This window comes from Dendroctonus ponderosae, unplaced genomic scaffold (genome assembly GCF_020466585.1).
Source record: "Dendroctonus ponderosae isolate FM_Combo_2020 unplaced genomic scaffold, Dpon_F_20191213v2 Dpon_F_20191213_2, whole genome shotgun sequence".
Classification (NCBI taxonomy): Eukaryota; Metazoa; Arthropoda; class Insecta; order Coleoptera; family Curculionidae; genus Dendroctonus; species Dendroctonus ponderosae.
Genome location: NW_026018165.1, coordinates 3,045,263 through 3,066,110, shown reverse-complemented (window position 1 = coordinate 3,066,110; position 20,848 = coordinate 3,045,263). Strand labels below are relative to the sequence as shown.

Here is a 20,848-nt window from a genome sequence, read left to right as displayed (position 1 = left end):
ATTTGGAAGAACAAATAATATCTAAATTAAACTATAAGTGTGAATTTTTTAAACGATATGTGGATGACTTCATAATGTGCCTCCCAAAAGACAAAGTTTATATAATTTCGCATAATTGCACCCAATTTGGAACTGAGGGCGAGTTGTTGCGAAGGCTATTTTTTCAACATCAGTCGTATAAGTTCAACAAAAAATTATCTGTGATGTTTGGTGATAAGGTTGAAACTAAATAATTTCAAAGTGCCCACATTTAGAATATAGGTCAAGTACCTTTGACGGTGCATAACTTTTGTTTGTGAAAACTTCTGAAACCGCGCAAAAGTTAGAGAAATAATGCGAAATTTCGCCGGGAAAAACTTGGAAAATGGAAACGTTGAGGAGTGGAAGCTAGATAGAGTTTTATGTAATGTAATTTGGGAGTTACGATTAAATTTTCTGAATGAAGACGCATTTTAAGTTGATGCTATAGGTAATTAGTTTAGGAGAACGAAATTTTGATGTGCATCGTTTAACATTTGGACAAATTGCGACCTGGCGAATTCGTAACAAACGGAATTAGGGAGTTGGAGCCGAACTAAAGCCTGCTGAAATTTTTGTAACAGCGAGACGTCGAACAGGTTTTGTTCATAGTTCTGCATTCTTCAGATATAAGTTAGCAGTGAAGTCTGCGAAAACATATCTCGAGACATTTTTATCGCAGCTTTATGCCCTCGGGAAGAACAGGAAGAGGCATCCAGGCCCCAAAAGTCGACATCGTTTGATCTGATTACGTTCCGTGACGCTCCAGGTGACGTGAAACACTTTTTGAATAATGATGCGTTTCAGACGTTGGCCAAATTCAATTTTATGTTGCTAGACGAAGCAATTTGTCTCGTTACGGGATTTCTCCTTTGTAAGTTTAGTTCTTCGGATCGTTATCAGTGAAACCTGATTTTTATGAAGCCAATTTTACAGCTTGTCCGAATATTTGCAGAAAAAAACTAAATTCATTGTAGATTTTCAATTGGTGTGCGATTTTCAAACCGTTTGTTCAAGCGGTTTGAGCAATGAATTTGTAAATGAGACTATTTGAACTTATGTTAATATTTTTGAATGAGTTTAAAAATCCTTATTTGTATTTCTGTGAAAAATTGATTAGCATTAAGTTTTGATTGATTAAAAGTTTACTTTAAAAGGTAAGATTTAAAGATTAGGCATGCCTAATCTCTTGAATTAAGGCGACTCATTTCAAAAGATAAAAGTCGAAAATTCACAATTTAAATTTCCCAAAAAACTCATTCTTCAACTCACTTCCGTAAATCTAAGCTCATTATTTGTCGATCAAAGTCCAAAAATGTTTATTGCTAGTATATCTCTTACAAAATCGCTTAATTTTCAGGACCCAAAACATTTAATAGCCACAAGAATTTGGAACAAATCTATCATGGTCTTGACAGTTTATGGATAATGACTATTTCATAATCATTCGAATCAATTTAAAAAGTTTTAACAATGAAGCATTTTTCATGCGACTGCTTACGTGCGCGCTTGAAGTATTTTCGTATCTTTGAGAAACAAAACTAAAWGCTTTCAAATAGTGCGCATTTTTTGCATAAGAAAAAAATGTGGATGGTCACTTAAAAAAAGTGGCTTACATCCACATACAGGGTGATTCAAAATTGTAGTCATTCCTCTGGAGGTGTTGTCTGGCGCTGTTATAGGAGTACAAAAAAAATTGTAAAAGAAATTAATTGGTGTTAAAAACTGAGAAATTTGCAAAAACCTCGAACATAACCTCGAACTGGTGTTTACAAATAAACCATACAAAACCAAACATTTGAATGGTTAACTCCAAACAAGCTAGTGCCTGTTTAATTTCCTTATTATCCACTCTTATCAAGCAGCTTCTCGTATTCAGTTAATTAATTCCTGCTCCATTTGTATCTCCTTGTGCTGTGTGTATCGTACAAACGTGGTAGAAATGTCCCTTCCTCGGTATTTATTTGGTGCTTGGGATAGTGTCAGTTATTGTGCTCTGAGTACTCCCCGAAGGCCCTGATTCAATTATGTCCAATACCTTCTTTTGTGTCTTTTGTGGCTGGAACCCGAACATCTATTGCTGTCCACTATCTTCCTGGAACCACTCTCCTCGCCCTTTGTTGGCGTGAGTTCTTTCAGCTTCTGCTATGTTACTGTAGCATCCCCTGAACTAATCGTATATCCGCAAATTCGTGAAAGGAAATTCAAAGTAAGTCACAGTTTGACAAATTATTGTTATTATTGACAAAGGTTATCCACCTGTAACTATCTGTTAATCGCGGAAAACATCATTGCCGCTTTGACTTTTCATCAAAAAATTGTAGAAAACAACTTTTTTGATATAAAACATCTTCGTAATTTGAAGCAAAGATCGAAATTTTTCTTTTTGAATGCTTAAGTATTCCAATATGCTACCAATTAAACATGGAACAATGTCAAAATATTACTTAGTAACAAAGTTGAAATTCGATCTTCAACTGTTAATACCAGAAATTTTCGAAAAAAAATTTTCCAATATTTTTCTCGTACTCCGCAAGTGAGTCTCGGTCACCCCTTAAAAGGAATGACGGGAAATTTTGAATCACGCTGTATACTACATAGGTAAGAATGGTAGAATTTGATTATTCCTTTTGAAAGATTGCGTAATTTCTGTATGTTTTATTTCATCATTAATTAATTAATTCATTATCACATACATAAGTAATTACGTCTTGATTTATTTAGACGGAAAGAACATTAACGAACGAATTAAACTGTACACTTCCGCCAACAAAATTTATTATTGCAGTCACCAACAAGAGTTGCATAATTAATTCGAAGCAACTTATCACAACATTCTGATCGTAAATCAGTACTGCAAGTGGTTTAGTCTTAGAAAATAGAAAAAAATAACTTTATTTCTATTTGAACTGTATGTAGTGTAGTTATTATCCAGAATTACAAATTCACAGGGTCAATGTAGAGACCAACCTAGAATTTATATGCAATCTGAGTATAATTCGTATGTATACTTCTCGTATATACAGGGTGTTCCGTAAATATGTTAAAATATTTTAGCAGCGTCCTAGTTATTTTAGAGCGGGGGTCTTCCTGAGAATTTTTTAAGTTTTCTCTCATTTTTGAGATATTTGATCCCGAAAATGGCGAAAAATATTAGTTTTTGTTGTTTTTCTTTAAAACTGTTAAACGTGGAAACTTTAGTGTTGGTATACATTATCAGCTAATTGAGTGCTTTGTGCTGGTAGTGTTTTGTAGTTCAGTTTACTTTTATACAGGGTAGAAATGCGGAACTCCTACTTTAGTTTTGTGCAGAACTTTTTTGTGTGCATCTAAACTTTTATCAGCATATTTTTTTTAATTGCTACAAGTTATTTATCAACTTTTTTATCCCTTATTGCGTTTTCCTAAGAGCACTAGTTAGCCCGCAAAAAAATTAAGAAGCTCCTATAAACTCGCCTCCCAGTTCTCCGGATCTAAACGCGCTTGATTTTTGACTCTGGAGCCACTTAGAAAATACCGTGTTAAAAACTTCAGGAAAGAATATCTAATATTTCTAATGAAATAAAAACTTCAGTGCAAACTTTACGGTCTGTAAATGTTTAATTTAATTAAAAGACTGCCATTATGCCTAGAATGTCAAGGTGACCAATTTTAACAGCTGCTAAGTTAACATTAGAATGGTTATTTAAATTTAATTTTGTTTGTTTATATCGTTGCGCATATGGTTACCATGTTATTATTTAAGTAAAATTTATTCAAACTTAATAAATTTAATCGGAAGCAAAATACACAAGTTGTTAATTTAATATAACAATAAATTATAAACAACAATTTAGGTTGTTAATAATCAACTAATGATGCGTACCAAAATTATGATATGAAAACGTTATTAGACTTAAAAAAATAAATTCATTACTTACACATTTTGAGAACGACAATGAAGACTATTTTCGTGTTTTCGGGCAAACTAGTGGGCAAAAATAATAAGAGATAAAAATGTTGGTCAATAACTTGTAGTAGTTAACAAAATTATGCGAGAAAAGTTTGAGTGCCCACAAAAAAGTTCTAAACAAAACAAAACAAAAGTAGGGGTTCCACATTTCTACCCTGCATAAAAGCGAACTGAACCACGAAACACTATCATAAAATGGCACTCCATTAGCTTATAATGTATACCAAAATTGAAGTTTCTATGTTTACCCGTTTTAAAGGAAAACAACAAAAACTATTATTTTTCGCCATTGTGGAAATCAAATATCTGAACAACGAAACCTCAAATTAAAAAAAATCTCAGGTGGACCCCCCCCTAAAATGACTAGAAGAACACGCTGTTAAAATATTTTAACATATTTACGAAACACCCTGTATAGGCAACCTACTGATACAGAAAGAAAACCTTCCAAATTGAAACATGCCCAAAGTAAAGTTAATTTGAAACGGTTCTCCTGGAACAGAGGTCATGCTATTGCAATATTCTGATTCATACACATTAATAAAGATCGTACATCTAGAAACTTTTATCATGCCTCATAAAACACTAAAATTCATTTAAATTTAATTTTCGAACTTTCCTAACGCTCGCTGCTTTTCTTGTGCGCTGGAAAACTCCTGGAACTTTCTAATGATGACATTAACAAACGAGGTGTAAGCATGTCGCATGCAGAATGGCGGGCAAAAATGTTATTTGCCATTCCCCATATTTCAGCAGATGCACATCCACAAATACATTAGTCAGAGTTTTGCTGGGATATGTCTATTTCAGGACAGAACTCCACTGGATGGGTTGCTTATGTGAACGAATTGAAACAAATGATTCTGCACTAGCACAAAAGATAGATCCATTTTTCTTTCTAACCAAATATGCCGACAGATTCGTGGTTGCCAACTTTATGAATAGTATGTGCAGAATAATATTGTTTGGTCACAGTATTAAAGTGGGTTTACACTAGCAGTGCCCCAACGATCAATTACGAGCTGTAAATTAGTGGCCGCATTCCATTATGCTCGTAATTCCCTTTTAACAAAGCTCAATCCCAGATTTTCACAGGTGACCGACAAAACTTTGCTTATAAATTATTCCCCTGTCGTGAATTTCGAACATGTTCGAGGACTTTCCTCGTTGATTATTTCCATAGTAATTACTGTCGATTCGACACATGACCCAAATCCCTACTACATGCGATCTCATGCTTTGATTTAATAATAATCTGACGTGACTTTTCTAATCAACGCAGGTGATTTCTTAATTTAATTATTACATGATTTCCTGTGATGTTCAAATGTTTTAATTTGCATGATTAGGCTGCTAGTGTAATTAGCTAGATTGTTTGTTGTCCTGTTTTGTTATTTATATGTCCTAGTCACGGCTTAAAATGTCCCTACAAAAGTCAGCACCTCACATGCGATGTTAAGACGACTTCCTTATAGAGAGCCCTTGGTTCAAGTACATTTATAAATCTCCAACACAAAACATATCGGACTCCGAAACCAATTAAGAGGTTGCGCTTTATTTTCAGATGCCGTTTTCACTTTGGTCCCTACATAACAGTAAAATAACGACAATTTCTGCGCTCTAATTTTGCAACTGCTGGCTGTTATCTGAACGTAAAGGAAACAGTAAAGGCAAATTCAAAAGTACCGAATACAAAGAAAATGCATTCTAACCCTCCGGTAATGTTACATAATTTCCTCTTTTGCCAAAAGTTCGGCGTTATCTGAGCCAACCCCGTTCAGTTAATAACGCGACAAAAAACAACCGAGATTTCGTGTTATTAAAGCCCCTACATTTTTATTCGCGTCCTTAAATGTAAAAAGGGACAAATACTTGCGTAACTGATGGTCATCTCTGGGCACTAAGACAATAAACCCATAATATGATACCGAATGAAACAATGACCGTTATGTATGTCAGATAATGTACACATTGCTTTCGTGACATTACTGGTTATTAGGCCGATGCTTTGTTGGAATGAAGGCAATCATTAGATAATTAAAGTTTTATATGCAATGTTTTGTCAATTTAAATTAATTTCCGGAAAATAAAACTGGAAATTTTCGTATTTTAGGAGACTTAATATATTTTTTTCCATATTCAGCGAGCTCCTGCTGCTTCAAAATTTGCATTTCTGCTGCAGCTTCTAGTGAATAGTTCCATTAAGCAAAAATATGTGTAGCAATGTATTATTTCAATAGATTCGCTTTCTATTTGTAGATTAAATCGTTGCAATTTTTTACTTCCACTCTTGACTGATTTATTACTCGACTTATTACAATACTCGGCTTGATTTTTCTTACTTTTGAGCGTCCTGTCCTGAAACGAAATAACTGTTCCGTTCCGGTTTCGGTTCAAGGGAAAATTTAAAATTTTGGTTCCGTTACGGTTCCGGTTTAGAAAATAATTTCCAATTCGGTTCCGTTCCGGTTCCGGTTTTGTTTTCGGTTCATTTCGGTTCCAAAATCTATATACAGGGTGATTCAAAATTGACGTCATTCCTTTTAAGGGGTGATAGAGGCTCCCTTGGGGAGTACGAGAAAAATATTGAAAATTTTTAGAAGGTATTAACAGTTGAAGATCGAATTTCAACTTTGTTATTAAGCATTATTTTGAAATGGTTCCATGTTTAATTGGTTTAATTGGTAGCATAAGAAAAATTACGATCTTTGCTTCAAATTACGAAACTTTTTGATATCAAAAAAGTTCTCTTCTACACTTTTTTGATCAAAAGGCACGGCGGCAATGATTTTCTTTTGTCATTAACAGATAGTTACAGGTAGACCTTGTCAATCTTAACAATAATTTGTCAAACTGTGACTTACTTTGAATTTCCTTTCACGAATTTGCGGATATGCGATTAGTTCTGGTATGCTACAGTAAGGAGGCTTCAGGATATGCTACAGTAAGATAGCAGAACCTGAAAGAACTCAAGCCAACAAAGGGCGAGGAGAGTGGTTCCAGGAAGATAGTGGACCATAGATGTGCGGGTTCCAGGCACAGAGGAACAAGTATTGGACATAACCGAATCAGGGCCTTCCAGGGGTACTCAGAGCACAATGTGGGTGTTTATTTATAAACACCCATATTCGAGGTTATGGGAACAGGTTGACATTTCGTCAACAAATCTTGTTGAATTTACCGTTTATCCTTGTCTATCTTACTGTCAGTCTGTTATTCTATGGTTACCGGAGTTTCAAATAAGTACGAAGCCACAGGTATTTGCGCAATGTTAATTAGGCAGATTACCTTGAAAAACATTGCTGCCGTATTTCTGATATAGTTTTTTGCAAATTTCTCAGTTTTTAATCACAATTAATTCATTTTACTATTTTCTCTGTACTCCTATAACAGCGCCAGACAACACCTCCATACGAATGACGCCAATTTTGAGTCACCCTGTATAACATCGAACGAGGACAAAGATACCCTAATTATTAATCTCACTATCTTTTTCCTTGCTGGTTGTATTATACAAGATAAAAGATGTGCAAACAATCCACTGCTTCATACGGTACTTCGGCTGGTTGTATGGTAGGGGGTAGGAGTGTAGGAGGACTAGCAACCCCACACAAGGATTCAAATTCAGGTAACATTAAATGGAACAACATTGCAATAAAGACTCCCATACAAAAATTAATTTAATCGTTGTATTTTTGAAAAGTAATTTGTCAATAATTTTTTTCACTTTGGCGCTTTTCTCTTCCTTCCGTTTTCACTCAGGTCCACAACTTCGTCAATTCTTTTTCTTTCATTTTTATTTCCGTTTAAACATTGTTCTTCCTGGTTCATGTTTCTTTGTTGGTGATCGAAAAACTAAAATAATTCAACTTAAAAAAGAATTTTAAAAATAGTTTATAAACGTACGGTGTTTGTTCTTTTCCATTTAAAAATCGGTTGGTCCTCATAAATAATTGTTCCTCTAAAATTTTTTCTTCTCAGCAGCGTCCAGAGAAATATATTTTTTAATGCATTCAGCTGACAGAGATTCCTGTTTGTTTTTGGTTCTTTGTTGTGCCAACGCAGCTTGTAAAGGTTTCAATATTTTTTAAATCCTGAATCATCCGTTAAAGTGAATCGTCGTCGATTTACAGTTACTAATTCCACACATGCATCAATTAGATGTTTCTATGTTATATCCACTTTAATGGTATTCATATCACTTAAAGATGGTTGAGTTGATGGTCCTTTTGTGTTTGTCTCTACTTCAAATTGATTTTCGGCAAAATTATGTGATCGAACAAAGTGCTTCTTTAAATTTGTGGAGTGATGACCTTAGATAATAGATACAGTTCAATTCACAAACAAGGACGATATTTAGAATTCCTATAAATTAAGAAAGTTTTAATAAATTTATTATTAAAGAAAGACAGAAACTAATTATTAAAAAAAGACATTCTGTAGACACTGAATTATAAGACCAAATAAAGAACATGAGGTTCAACGTTTTAGTCTGATATTTCAGTAACATCAGACGTCCGTATTTTTGTGCGTTAATATAGAAGTTCTAGATATCACGTGATTTTCCGAGACGAGCGCAGGTTTTTTCTTTTTAATTAATTGAGTTTATTGTTTTGACATATAAAGTGACATATACAGGGTGATTCAAAATTGGCGTCATTCCTCTGGAGGTGTTGTCTGGCGCTGTTATAGGAGTACAGAAAAAATAATAAAAGAAATTAATTGTTATTAAAGTCTGAGAAATTTGCAAAAAACTATATCAGAAATACGGCAGCAATGTTTTTCAAGGTAATCTGCCTAATTAAGATTGCGCAAATACCTGTGGCTTCGTAATTATTTAAAACTCCGGTAACCAGACTGACAATAAGATAGACAAGGATAAACGGTAAATTCAACAAGATTTGTTGACGAAATGCCAACCTGTTCTCATAACCTCGAATATTGGTGTTCAAATTGGCAAACAAAAAACGATTCCGTTCCGGTTTTGGACCCATATCGGTTCCCCTCCGGGTCCCTGCTGTGGAGGATATTATCCGCCAGGAAAAAGGTATCATCTGCGTTACAAAATTACTTCCTCACATTTTCATGCTGAGTATATGTTATTTGACTGGGCCTTTACGTTGTCTTCTTTTGGTTCTTTTGCAGTTTCCGTCATCTTACCGTTGAACATCTGTAGTGCTCCTAAGTCAAAGGTTTTGGAGTAATGATGATTAACCAAATTCTAAAATCCATTTCCTAGGTCTCTATCTGTTTTTATTTGAAATAAGTTTACTGTGTTTGCTAACTTTTTAAAAAGGTTTTTTTTGTAGATGTATCTAAATTTTTTCGCTGTTTTGTTTATTCTTCTTGAAATTGATTTGTGGCCATTTCCTTTAGCTTTAGTTGCCTCTTTGGTGATAGTGACTTCCTATTTTATTGATTTGCCATATTATTTTTTCTTGCCTATTTTTTTTGCTCTTTTGATACTGTCTTGATTCTTTTTTACTCTCGCTCTATCCCGGATATCACTTTGTAACTAGCTGTAGTATCTTTCGTTCTCAAGGGCAATGTTTAGCGGTTGCAAATTGTTATTGATGCTTTCTGTGATTTTACTTACTACACTTTTTATAGTGGGCTTTAGTTGAGTAAACTCTTAGTTAAGGAATAAGTGGAACGTTGTCAGTCCCTGGCTATGTTTTAAACGCAGTTCTTACACATCGGAATTGTTTAATCATCGTTTTGAATTATATCTGGTTTCTATCTACGTTTTCTTTCCAATTCCGCATTTCAGGTTTTCCTTCGGAATTCCGTAGTAGTTTTACAACCACTATTCCTATTTCACAACGTCAATTCCCACAAACTTTTCAGCCTTCATCATTCATTTTTTTAACTTCATCCAGTACTTTCATATGTAGGAACAAAAATTTGAACGACGTTTAAATCTGCAGGATACGCGATAATCTCGATTAACATACATCGTTCTCAATTATTACATTAGAAATAAAACAAAGTTGTTAAAAGCACACGTAGAATAAAACGTAGAATAAGGTCGAGGGAGAAGAAGAACACGTAGTAGAATGTTTTACATAGATTCTAGAAGAATATCTGTGAATCCATCTAATGTTGAATAATTTTGACTGAATTGAAACGTGTTGTTGCGAACTATTAAGAAATTCCGTAGGTACTGATGGTTTTTGGATGGTAGCAGTAATAATTTCCAGCTAATTGGTTTCAAACTAATAAAGTTTCATCTGTTCGATGCAACTTATAATTAGTCGAAGCTTTTCAAATCCTGGGCGAAACAATCTTTCTTTTAAACTGTTCGCCGAAGTTTAATGGCAAAGTTCTTGTTGTTTAACCTTCTAACCGGCCATTAAAAATTAAGTTAGGATTACATCAAATTGATTTTTAATACACTGAACTTTCCAAGTTTTCGATCAAATTTGAATTAAATATGAATCAATAATTTAGTAATGGCTTTGATAGATTCGCTTGCTAGTGACGCGCTGATAACTACTTACAGTTAGGTTGAAAACTTAAATAAGTGTTTATTTAGTAGCAGAAGTAGGTTTTTGCGGTTGCGATTTGCAAGAATACTTCATTAAATTTAGTTTCTATTACATTAAGATCAGATTTGCATATTTGTAAGTTGAAACCAATAAAATTTTCCAAGTTTTCTCAGTGGAATGGAGTGGAATATGTGTCTTTTGTCTTGGATGAGATTCGATTTTTTCAATTGAATTTTTAGGTACCTGTACATTTAGGAGCGCAATTTCGAATCAGGAGCTATGTAAAATTCTAGACAATCAACGGAAAGTCCGAATTTATAAAATGCTGTACTTTTACAGATGAATGAATGAATGAACATCTAAATGTGAACCTCGTATCTGCTCGAGATTGGAAATTGGAAATTTTTCGAAACAGACTCGCACTAAATTGGGTCACGCTCGCTTCTAATAGGATGTTTTTAAAATTTTATAAAATCAGTGGACGTCGGAATTGATTAAATAATTGACAAAGTCTGCGCTCCAAACCATCCCCACCGTGTATTTCAGTTCCATCAGTCAGAAGGAATAATCTGTTTTTTTTTATTCGGTATGCACAATTAGACTGGCCATTATCGAGAATATTGAAAAATCAGATTCGGTAAAATTCATATTATGCTGCATAAGTCCCAACAAACTTCATTTATACGTTCGTTCCATTAAAGTCATTATTTCGAAACTTGAGAGATGCTTAATAACGGGTTTCGGCTTGTTCTATTTAACCAGTTCCAGCTTCGAGTTTGGAAAGTTTAATAACAAGTCGGGAAGTTACGATGTGCGAAGAAAGCAAATGCACTGAGACTGCAAGACTGCCTGCCTTTAAGGTGCATGTTTATTGTGGAGTTGTTTGCAAATATTTGCTTCGGAAAATCTAATTTATGTGACAATTTAACAATAAATATTTAATTTTCTGATGTCAGCAATTAAGAACTGCATGGAAACGTAAGTTTGTTTAATGTGATTTATACATTATGCACTAAAGCTCAAAAGGTTAGCAGATATAGTAAAATTAAGTGAAATTTTTTATGAATCATTCAATATTCCTATTGTCTGACATGTAATAGCAATCCTATCGCTGAACTTAAAATACTCAGATCTAATGTTTTTATAAATCAGGTCATAGGAACAACGCTTTGTAAGTTTCATTTATTTCTATGAAATAACGGCGTATTCTGCTGGTTTTTTAAATCCACGTGATGTGCTCATTTGAGTCTATCTCTGCACTCCATATCCGTGGAAATTGCAAACTAGTTGTTTAACTTTAACCCACACAACAACTCCAACAAAGTGTACTACAATAATCCACTTGATGGTTTGCAGTTCTACAACTATAATTGATGCCGAATGTAGTTCAGCCTGTATATGCAATTAATTCCAGTTCTGCTTCTAGTATGCGGTTGATTTATAGATTTATCTTGTACTCTGTATCAGATTACTGTATACTGTTACGATATCGGAGAAGCTGGAATTGTTATTTCAAGAAAGTTGGGCAATTAGAAGTTGTTTCATGTAATTAAAGCGTCACTGTTTTGCTTTGTATTACATTAATGAATGACAGAGAAGGACTTTTCTAATTATATCTAACATCCAAAATGCTAAGTTAAGGTATTGTACTTTGGGTGGTGCGCAGATAGCAGAACAGAAAAATGGCAAAGAATTACTTGGAATTTACTATAAATAAAGTCAGCGAATGCATATGAATATTTAAAGTCCAGTCAGGCAACAAAGAAACACAAATTAATTACACACAATAAAAAGTTTATTAACTTTACATTCAGAAAATAATAATACTTAATGTTTCGTGACTTAATGTATCGTTTTTCCCATCGGCAGCAATTTATAACTTATACAGTAGTTAGCAGGAAAACATAAATATTACAAAGTTTCGTGTAATGATAAGTAAAAAGTTTTTGGGCATCAACAAACTAGACACCGAATCGGCAATAAATACATTTTTATTCGAATGAATCTAAAAGTGCCATTTTTCGATCAGAAGCGATGATCAAAAAGAAGCACTCTTCTTTACTGTTCATTTGTTTTACTTTTACACACATGTGCGTAAAAGTAAATCCAGCAAATTGAACGTGTCTCTGTCATAAAAAAAATTAAAGTATTTTTATCAAAAAGTAAACGACAGGCGTTTTTAATGAATTACGTAGGTTTATAGACAACTATTGATCATAATTTAAAGTTTACTTACAATTTGTAAATTATAACTTTGTTACAAGTTCGGTCTCAAAGTAATTCAAATGGTCTATTTTTTCCACTCACCGATGTTGCCACAAGCAAAACACGATTTTTCTAAAGATCGTAAATTTTATGCAAAATATGCATTTTATACAAACACCATACCGTGAAAGCAATAGCAAAAGTACGGTTTCGAAAAATTACAAACGTCAAAACATGACAATTTCAAAAATGGCATTGACATCAAATGTTAAGTATGAAGTTGACTGCTTTTATTTTTGGATATTTTTACTTATTATAAATTATTATTTGTGTTATGTCCTTTATTCGAATAAAAAACGTTGTTCGATACGAGGACGAAAATCCGTTTTTAGAACTCCTGACGGATTGGCACCCTGAACATCGTCACCGGTGTCAAACGCCGTCGTCGTTCGAAAAACGACGAAGAGTCGTTTTTCGAACGACTCTTGTATTGAAAACTACTATTTAGAACGTACCCTGTCCAAAGCACGAACTCCACGTTTTCATTTTGTCTGGTCATCATCATTTTGGCAGCTGATTCAATAAGTTCCCACGTAGAATCGCAGCTATAATCACCATATTGACTTAATGGTCCTCTCTGACCTCTTGCGTTGGAACTTCCATCATAACTCGGTCTCCAGCAACCTGTAATATGTAGAAAAAAAGTTGTTGTACAATGATTAAAACTGCAAAGAATAGTGAAAATGAAGAGTAATTTTAATTAAATGAAAACAGATTTAATACAAAATAAAATGTTTTAAATCTATTTGCATAAGTCATATTTTGCCTGCCAGGACATCTAAATAATAACGTTAAAAAGATTATATTGCAATTTGAAAGAAATCAAGATTAGCCAAAGACTTGCGATTAAAAAACCGTAATTGTTATTGACCTTAGTTCTCGCTGGTTCGAACTTCCAATTACTTAAAACAAGGTGGTAATTAGATTTTGCCACATTAGCACTGCACTCTTACTGCGATTTTTATTATATTTCTATTTTATTTTTAGATTGTCTTTCAACAATGTTCTAATTTCATTCACCCATTATAGTTTATTAATTAGCGGCTAAATTTAAATAGGTCTTCAACATCCCCATCAATTTCCATCAGTACACGAATGGCTAATATTCCACAGGTATGGGGGAATATATTCCCATCGGTAATGAGCTATGAGTAATGGCTAATTCCATCAGCTCGAAATTGACAATTCACATTTTCCCTTATATTGCCTAATCCGCGGTATAGAAAGGCGAATAGGACAGACAGTGAAATTGTTAGAAATTGTGATGATTTGAATGGAAAACTCATTAAAACGGTTCAAATTTAAATCGTATTTACAAAGCTGAAGCGGGGTTGATGAATTGCTTGTTTTCGATTATAACGACAAATCGAGGCCAGATTTTCCAATTTTGTAATTACTTCAATTTTGTGTTGGGTCCCATTATTTTGAGATTATTATTAAAAAAATGGTACAGAAATTAATATAAACTTGCAAATTATATGAATACTTGTGGATTGAGTATCTCTTTTTTGGAAACGGGAAACAAAAACATATTCTGCGACATTAAAAAAAAAATGGTTTCCATTTAATCAGATCAGGTAAATTCAAAACTGTTCTCAGGTTTAAAATGCAATTTGTATTAAAGGTTTTAAGAAAAGAAAGAAATAATAATGAATTTCAAAATGAAACGAGGAAGTCAAACTGTTCAACCATATAACACGACTTGCTAACATACGAAGACTTATTCCTAGATTTTACATTTTAAGACATATTTTTTAGCAGAAAAATCCTGCTAATTGTTTACAGAGCGTTGGTGGACTCCCTGATGAGATATGGAATTATTGTCTGGGGTGGCCTGTATGATAATTCTTTTAAACAGTTGAAAGTGGTTCAGAATTGGTTATATTTGGAAAGACTTAAAGGGCTGTAGAACAATATTCTACAGCCTTTTTGTATTCTGAGGATGCTCCAAATGGTAGAACTTTGTACATCTACACTATATGCCTATATGTGTACAAAGACATCCTCTATTGAAACAGTTAATCACCTCTATAACACCAGATGCAACGTCAATAAGCATCTTATTATACCAAATAATAACGTAAGATTTTTTAATTACCTAGCGCCTAAGTTCTATAATGTGTTAGCTATTAAGGTTAGAATGATTCCTAAAAAATAATTTTAGGCAAATATGTTTAAATTTTATATTTTAGAAATTAAATTGTTTTCTGGTACATTTGTAATTGTGTGTATTGACTCTTTGATGCGGATGTTGCTGAATTTGGTTACTTATACTTCAGCTTTTGAATTAATGATGATATTAGCTGCACATACAGATATTTATGTCTAGGTGCAGCAAAAACGTGCTATTTAAGCTCGTTATTGTACAGAATATGTAATGTACAGGGTTATTGATTGAACTTTGGACACCCCGTTTTGGCATCTAATTTGAAATTTAGAGGAAAATGTTAAATACAAAAATTGTAGGTATTAACGTCTAGTTTATTTTAAGATAACACCAATTGATACAGGGTGTCTCAAATTCAAGTGGCAGACAAAACTAACCTTTTTTTAAATGGAATGCCGTACTTTTTATTGCATATTTGAACTATTCGCACAATTCTAGGCCTATTTGATATAAATATTCTCTAATGATTTTCTACTGTTTTTGAGTAAATAACCAATATTGGTTGAACTTTGGCCTCCCCCTCTTTGCATCCAATTTGAAATTCGGAGAAAAATGTTAAATACAAAAGGTATTAACGTCCAGTTTATTTTAAGATAATACAAATTGATACAGGGTGTCTCAAATTCAAGTAGCAGACCAAACTTGCCTTTTTTTAAATGAAATACGGTACTTTTTATTGTATATTCGAACTATACGCAAAATTTCAGTTCTCTTGAATATACATTTTCCAAATTTGAGTTAATATTTTGAGTTAATTTGATTTTTTGAGTTAATAACCATGTAAATATTCGGGCACTTGAATTTGAGACAGCCTGCATCAATTGGTATTATCTTAAAATAAACTAGCCGTTAAAATCCACAACTTTTGTATTTAAAATTTTTCTCTAAATTTCAAATTAGATGCAAAAACGGGTTGGACAAAGTTCAATCAAGAACCCTGTACATCTATTCCCGTAATTAATCATTCAGTATATATATATTATACTTATATATAGGGATTTTTTAGGTGCAGAATTCGCCGTGAACACTTTAAAAATCCATGATACAAATGTTGATTCTCAAAGTTTGGAAAATTGTTTGAATAAACTTTAATAGGAATAGCACCGAAAAAATATTAAGTATATCGAAGTAACATTCACCTTCGCCTAAAACCCATAGGGTGAAATTTAAAATGTACTATTACACTTTTTTCCAATTCTCCTGAAACCGGTAGGAAAGGTAAACTAAGTTGCCAGCCTAGAATGAGCTTCTCTTAAAGTGTTCTAAAACTTTACCCATTTATCCGATGTTGCTAGCCGATGTTTTTCCAATAACGAAAATGGCTGTAGTGGGACTATGAAATGATACATTCTGTATAATAACGTTTTTACTGACTTCAACGTCGAACAGAAAGTTTCATAAGAAAGAATATGTAGCTCAGTTAAAGTATTGAAAATATCGAGAAACCGCAAGATTCGTCCTGTTTTTGGAAAGTTCACTCTAGCTTTCCGATGTGTTTTCGCAACATTAATTAATAATGATCAATGAAAGGCTTTCGGCATCATCGGAGCCATCGTGAGCTTTTGAAATAAACAAGTACAGATTTCGAAATGCGCGGTAAATAGTGGAATAGTGGAAACTAGTTGTTGTAGGCACGCCGATGTAAATACATAGGCATTATAAAGTGCAGGTTTCGGAATCGCTAATTTCTGGCTGAACCCAGCTGACAAGAGCTAATAGGCTCACAACCGGTCTTGAGGGTGCCTGAGGTTGGCGCATTTCGAAATCTACACTTGCCTATTTCATTTATTAATAATGTTTGGCAGTAAAGGGTACTAAATACTATTCTTACCTTTCTTTACATCTTGGTAGGAATTGAAGTGTCCATCATAGTGAATATCCGTTATATGCCAGAAGTAAGCTGAAACAAAATAAAGTGTCACTCACTTCAATTAATCGACGTAATTATGAATTAAATGTAATATAGTGTTAGTGTTTCATCCTCAGTTCTATAGCTCTGAATTGATGTAAACTGGCCATCTTGACACTTGCTTACTTTTTCAGATAGTCGAGTTTTTGCTGCAACTTTTTTATGGAAGCTTCAACCTACAGCAGCACGGATGGATGAAACCCTCTTCAAATTACTGGTAGGTGTAGCTGAACATTAAGCACTTTTAATATTTAATTGGGACGTGATCAGTTATCTTGCTTAATTGTTAATCAGCTAATGGCTTTACTAAGAAATCTGCGAAATAAAATCGCTTTCACGGCTTTTAAGTATTAAAAATGGAATAAAGACTTCGATTAAAGTAGCTTAAGTCATATTTGGTTCCGAGTTCAAGAAGCATTTGTTAAATTGTATGTTAGGTAATAAATCGGAGTGGTTGACTTTGGTACATAATAATGTTGAAGACATTTCAAACTTTTTTAAAGATTTCAGCTGATTCAGAACTTTCGATGAATGTATATAAAAATGCACAGTAATAGAGCTATTTGGCAAATATTTAAAAATTCCGCTTTGAAGATCCCAAACGCCTGGGATAAATGAAATAATGTCATCCACCTGGAGATGAGATAAAAACTTTAAATTACTTTTTGGCTAATTACGCTGACAGAACGAACGAGATAAGCCTTGTGTGGTGTTTTCCCAATAGGAAAACCCATTAGTTAAATATGGGGCATGGTTCAGCTAGAACTCCAGTCTGGGAAAGTATACACATATTTTAACTAGCCCCGTCATTTTGTTGAGTATATTCCGTTGTATACATTAATTAAACGAGTCTTAAAGCGAAGAGCAAAACCAGGTTCCATTTGATTCCGAAAATCTAATTTTAACCCCAAATTTCCCTTCATAAGTATCATAATACATCCCTGTAAGCATCATAATACAGGCAAAGTTTATTCAGTTAAACTGATGAAAATGCACCAAAGGGAATGTAAACAGTAGGCCAAATAGACAATGTCTCCTTGGAGATGTTCACCAATATTATCCAACTGCTATTTGATAGGTTCAATTAGAATTTTTTTTTCGGCCTAACCGAAGGACTAAAATATCTGCATTTTCTGATATTTATTTATCGTAAACGTTGTCGGGATTTATGCGAAGACCCTAATTTTCAATTATTTTCTACATAATTATTATGATTTTATAATTTTATCAATTGCAAGTCCTCTTACCACGAACATTCCACTTCAGTTGTTGTCATTGAAGCATTCAGCTAGATTGTAGCATTTGATAAATGAGCAGACATTTGCATAGAAATGGTAAACACTTCTTGTTAGAATCCTTATTCCGAACGCAAAGAAATAAATTCTGGATAAGGAACGCAGGAAGTATGACATAAACCATCTAGCAATTGATTAAAATGTTGCCTCCCTTAAATGAAAATTCGCACCGTTTAAAAATTTACCCCATTATTTCGGGAGAGCTAACTCGCGCCGCACACAGGCAATGCATAATTCAGCAAATAACAAAACGTTTATCTTAGCGTTCTTCTCAGAACTCGGGCAATTTTATCTACTTAGTAAAATAGGTTCGGTATTTTTATTGCAGCGCACATTTTCGCCGTTTTGTTCTTACTTAAAATTTATGAGCTGTATGAGATGAGCGAAAATGCAACGTGAATAAATAAGTGAACATTGGCTGGCTCAGAAATGTCTTTCAACTCTTTGACTTCAAGAGTGTGTTACACTCCAAAGGTAAATTAATAATAACTTTCGAATAAACACGGGCTAAAATGTTGACTATCTTCGAAGTTGTAGTGCAGTAGAGAGTTATACTGTTTGGACAGATGAGTTTTCGCACTTGCTTCCTTAAAGGAAACATGTTTATCTTTAAATATTGCTCAAATATGGACGACGGATTTAAATGCGTATTCATTACTCTCCTTTGCTGGAAGCCGATGAAAGTGTTTGTCTTTTGCAGTATTTGCTAGCGACTATTTACTATCTATTAACATAAACTTGTGCATATTCTATAGAGGAGATTGTGTGCTAGGAATGTTTTCTCAGTTCTCCCGTTGATCTTCATTTTGAAAAAAACCGAATTTCCTATTTTGTAGTATATCAAATTGGTAAATAGGATAAATTAGCGGCGTATACAGTGGTTGAGTTCATTGAAGGTAAAGCATTATTTATAGAAGGTTCCAGATCAGATGTATAAAATGGTCGGAAAAGGTCAAAAGGGATTTCCCGAGAGCGGTCGGCCACAACAACGAACACTCAACAGGAAAACGTTGTTTTCTCCTAAAAAAGTCGAAATTTATTGGATGTATGTTTCCCATTGTATCTTTCGATCATTTTTTTTAAATGACTCCGTTACCCAATCTCCCAGTAATTGCATTTTAATGACACGGATGATAGCGTACACTACTTCTAGAGTTTGTTTTAACCTACTTATTCTACTTTCGTGTTGGATATGCGTTCAAAACTTTCAGAATAGTTTATCAATTATTTATCATAGTATTAATAACTGAACTCCCATTGCCAATGCAGAGCTTGGATAAGTTTCTAAACTTAGGGATTGTGAATTTTTTGTACATGTTTGTATTGTTTCAACATTAAATAAATTAGACTAATTGGAGATGATTTACTTGCTTTCTAGCATGAAAAAACCCAATTCGCAAATAATTGGACAATTTGAAAGCGTTTTTGATAAATACTAGCAATTTTCTGATTTTCTCATGTAAACCGTGCTTTCACTAAGGTTCATAACCAGTTAACCACATGGTTTCAGCAGAAAACGACTAGGAACATAAGTGAAAACCCGCCAAGTGAGAGCTTAAAAACATTGTTTTGGAAACAGTGAATAAAACAATACTGGACCTAATAGAAGTTCATGTAACAAGCAAGTTGGACGTACACTTTTTGTTCGAGCTCCAATTAATCCCATTTAAATTTAATATATTTGATGCTGCTCTAATTCCCCCTTTAAACAAGACCTGCCTTATGAATGCATAGCTTTACGGTTTATTCATCGTCAGATCCTAATCGATTATTTAATTTATCTTGAAACTTAGCTTGTTTTCATCTGCATTACTATACATTTTTCCATTAGATCTAGATAATACGTTTTCTGCTTTAAACAGCACACATCTTGCACCGACCTAATTTTATCTCCGTTAATAGGTCATTATAAACGAGATTTCATTTACTTTAATGCACCTGTCATCAAGCCAGGCAACAAATTTGCCTTTCCTTAATTACTGGCATAGATTTCCATCTGATTTACCAGCCAGCTCGTCTATTAACGTCAAAGTGGATGGGAAGATTAGCAAACACTGCTATTACCATTGATAATATACCCTAAGCTATCTAAACGTCGTAAAGTCGTCTATTTACATGTTGAAAATTAATGGTTAGTCTTATTTTTGGCGCTCTAGGAAAGTTCAAAATTATCTTTTGAGCTATTGTCCTCGATTTTGTGTATTTTTCTGGGTGCCTTTGAGTCGCAAAACCATATGCCGTTTCGAACGGAATTATAAGTCTTTTGCAATGTCGAACAATCTGGACGTCTCGACACAATATCAACATTAATCAAATGTAGGATTAATAGTGTTTCACTTCAAAGAGTTTTGGCAAGTTTGCATTTTATCAATAATTAAGGACGGTTCCAATAAGATATGTCCATACTGCCCAGATTCGACTAAATAAAAAATATTTGCAATAAGAAATGTTGACGCTCACTTAAAATAACGATTTTAGTAAGAAGAATTACAGAATATATTTGGATTTTGCACAATTTTGGAGGCAAAAGTACAGTCACACATTCATATTGTCAATTTAGTATTCAAAATAGGTTATTACATTCACATAATTTTTATCGTATATATTTTGCTAGACAGTTCCGGTCGAATGGACCCCAGAAAGTGCACTTATGTTACTTAAACCCATAAAAGGCGTAGTAATTCTGTCAATATTCCTGAGATGTCTTGTCTCCGTAATATTTTCAGTCGACGCCTCAATGGCTGCCAACAGCGG

At 33.7% G+C, this 20,848-nt stretch overlaps 1 protein-coding gene and 1 long non-coding RNA gene across 3 annotated transcripts in view; both read right to left on the bottom strand.

Moving 5' to 3' along the window:
* Positions 1-20,848, bottom strand: part of LOC109536950 (acid sphingomyelinase-like phosphodiesterase 3b) — a 127,817-nt gene that overhangs the window by 43,855 nt on the left and 63,114 nt on the right. The window contains exons 2-3 of the mRNA XM_019903436.2: positions 16,722-16,790; positions 13,179-13,347 (exon numbers count right to left, since the gene is read on the bottom strand). Coding sequence (XP_019758995.1) covers positions 13,179-13,347; positions 16,722-16,790 — 238 coding nt within the window. The remainder of the gene's footprint in view (positions 1-13,178; positions 13,348-16,721; positions 16,791-20,848) is intronic.
* LOC125503487 lies at positions 7,699-12,961 on the bottom strand. 2 transcript variants are annotated; one of them, XR_007280906.1, is made up of 3 exons: positions 12,766-12,961; positions 7,877-8,335; positions 7,699-7,825 (listed from the first exon to the last, which is right to left on the bottom strand). It is a non-coding gene; the product is annotated as an uncharacterized LOC125503487 (long non-coding RNA). The 2 variants fall into 2 exon arrangements; XR_007280907.1 differs by lacking the exon at positions 12,766-12,961 and adding an exon at positions 12,695-12,732.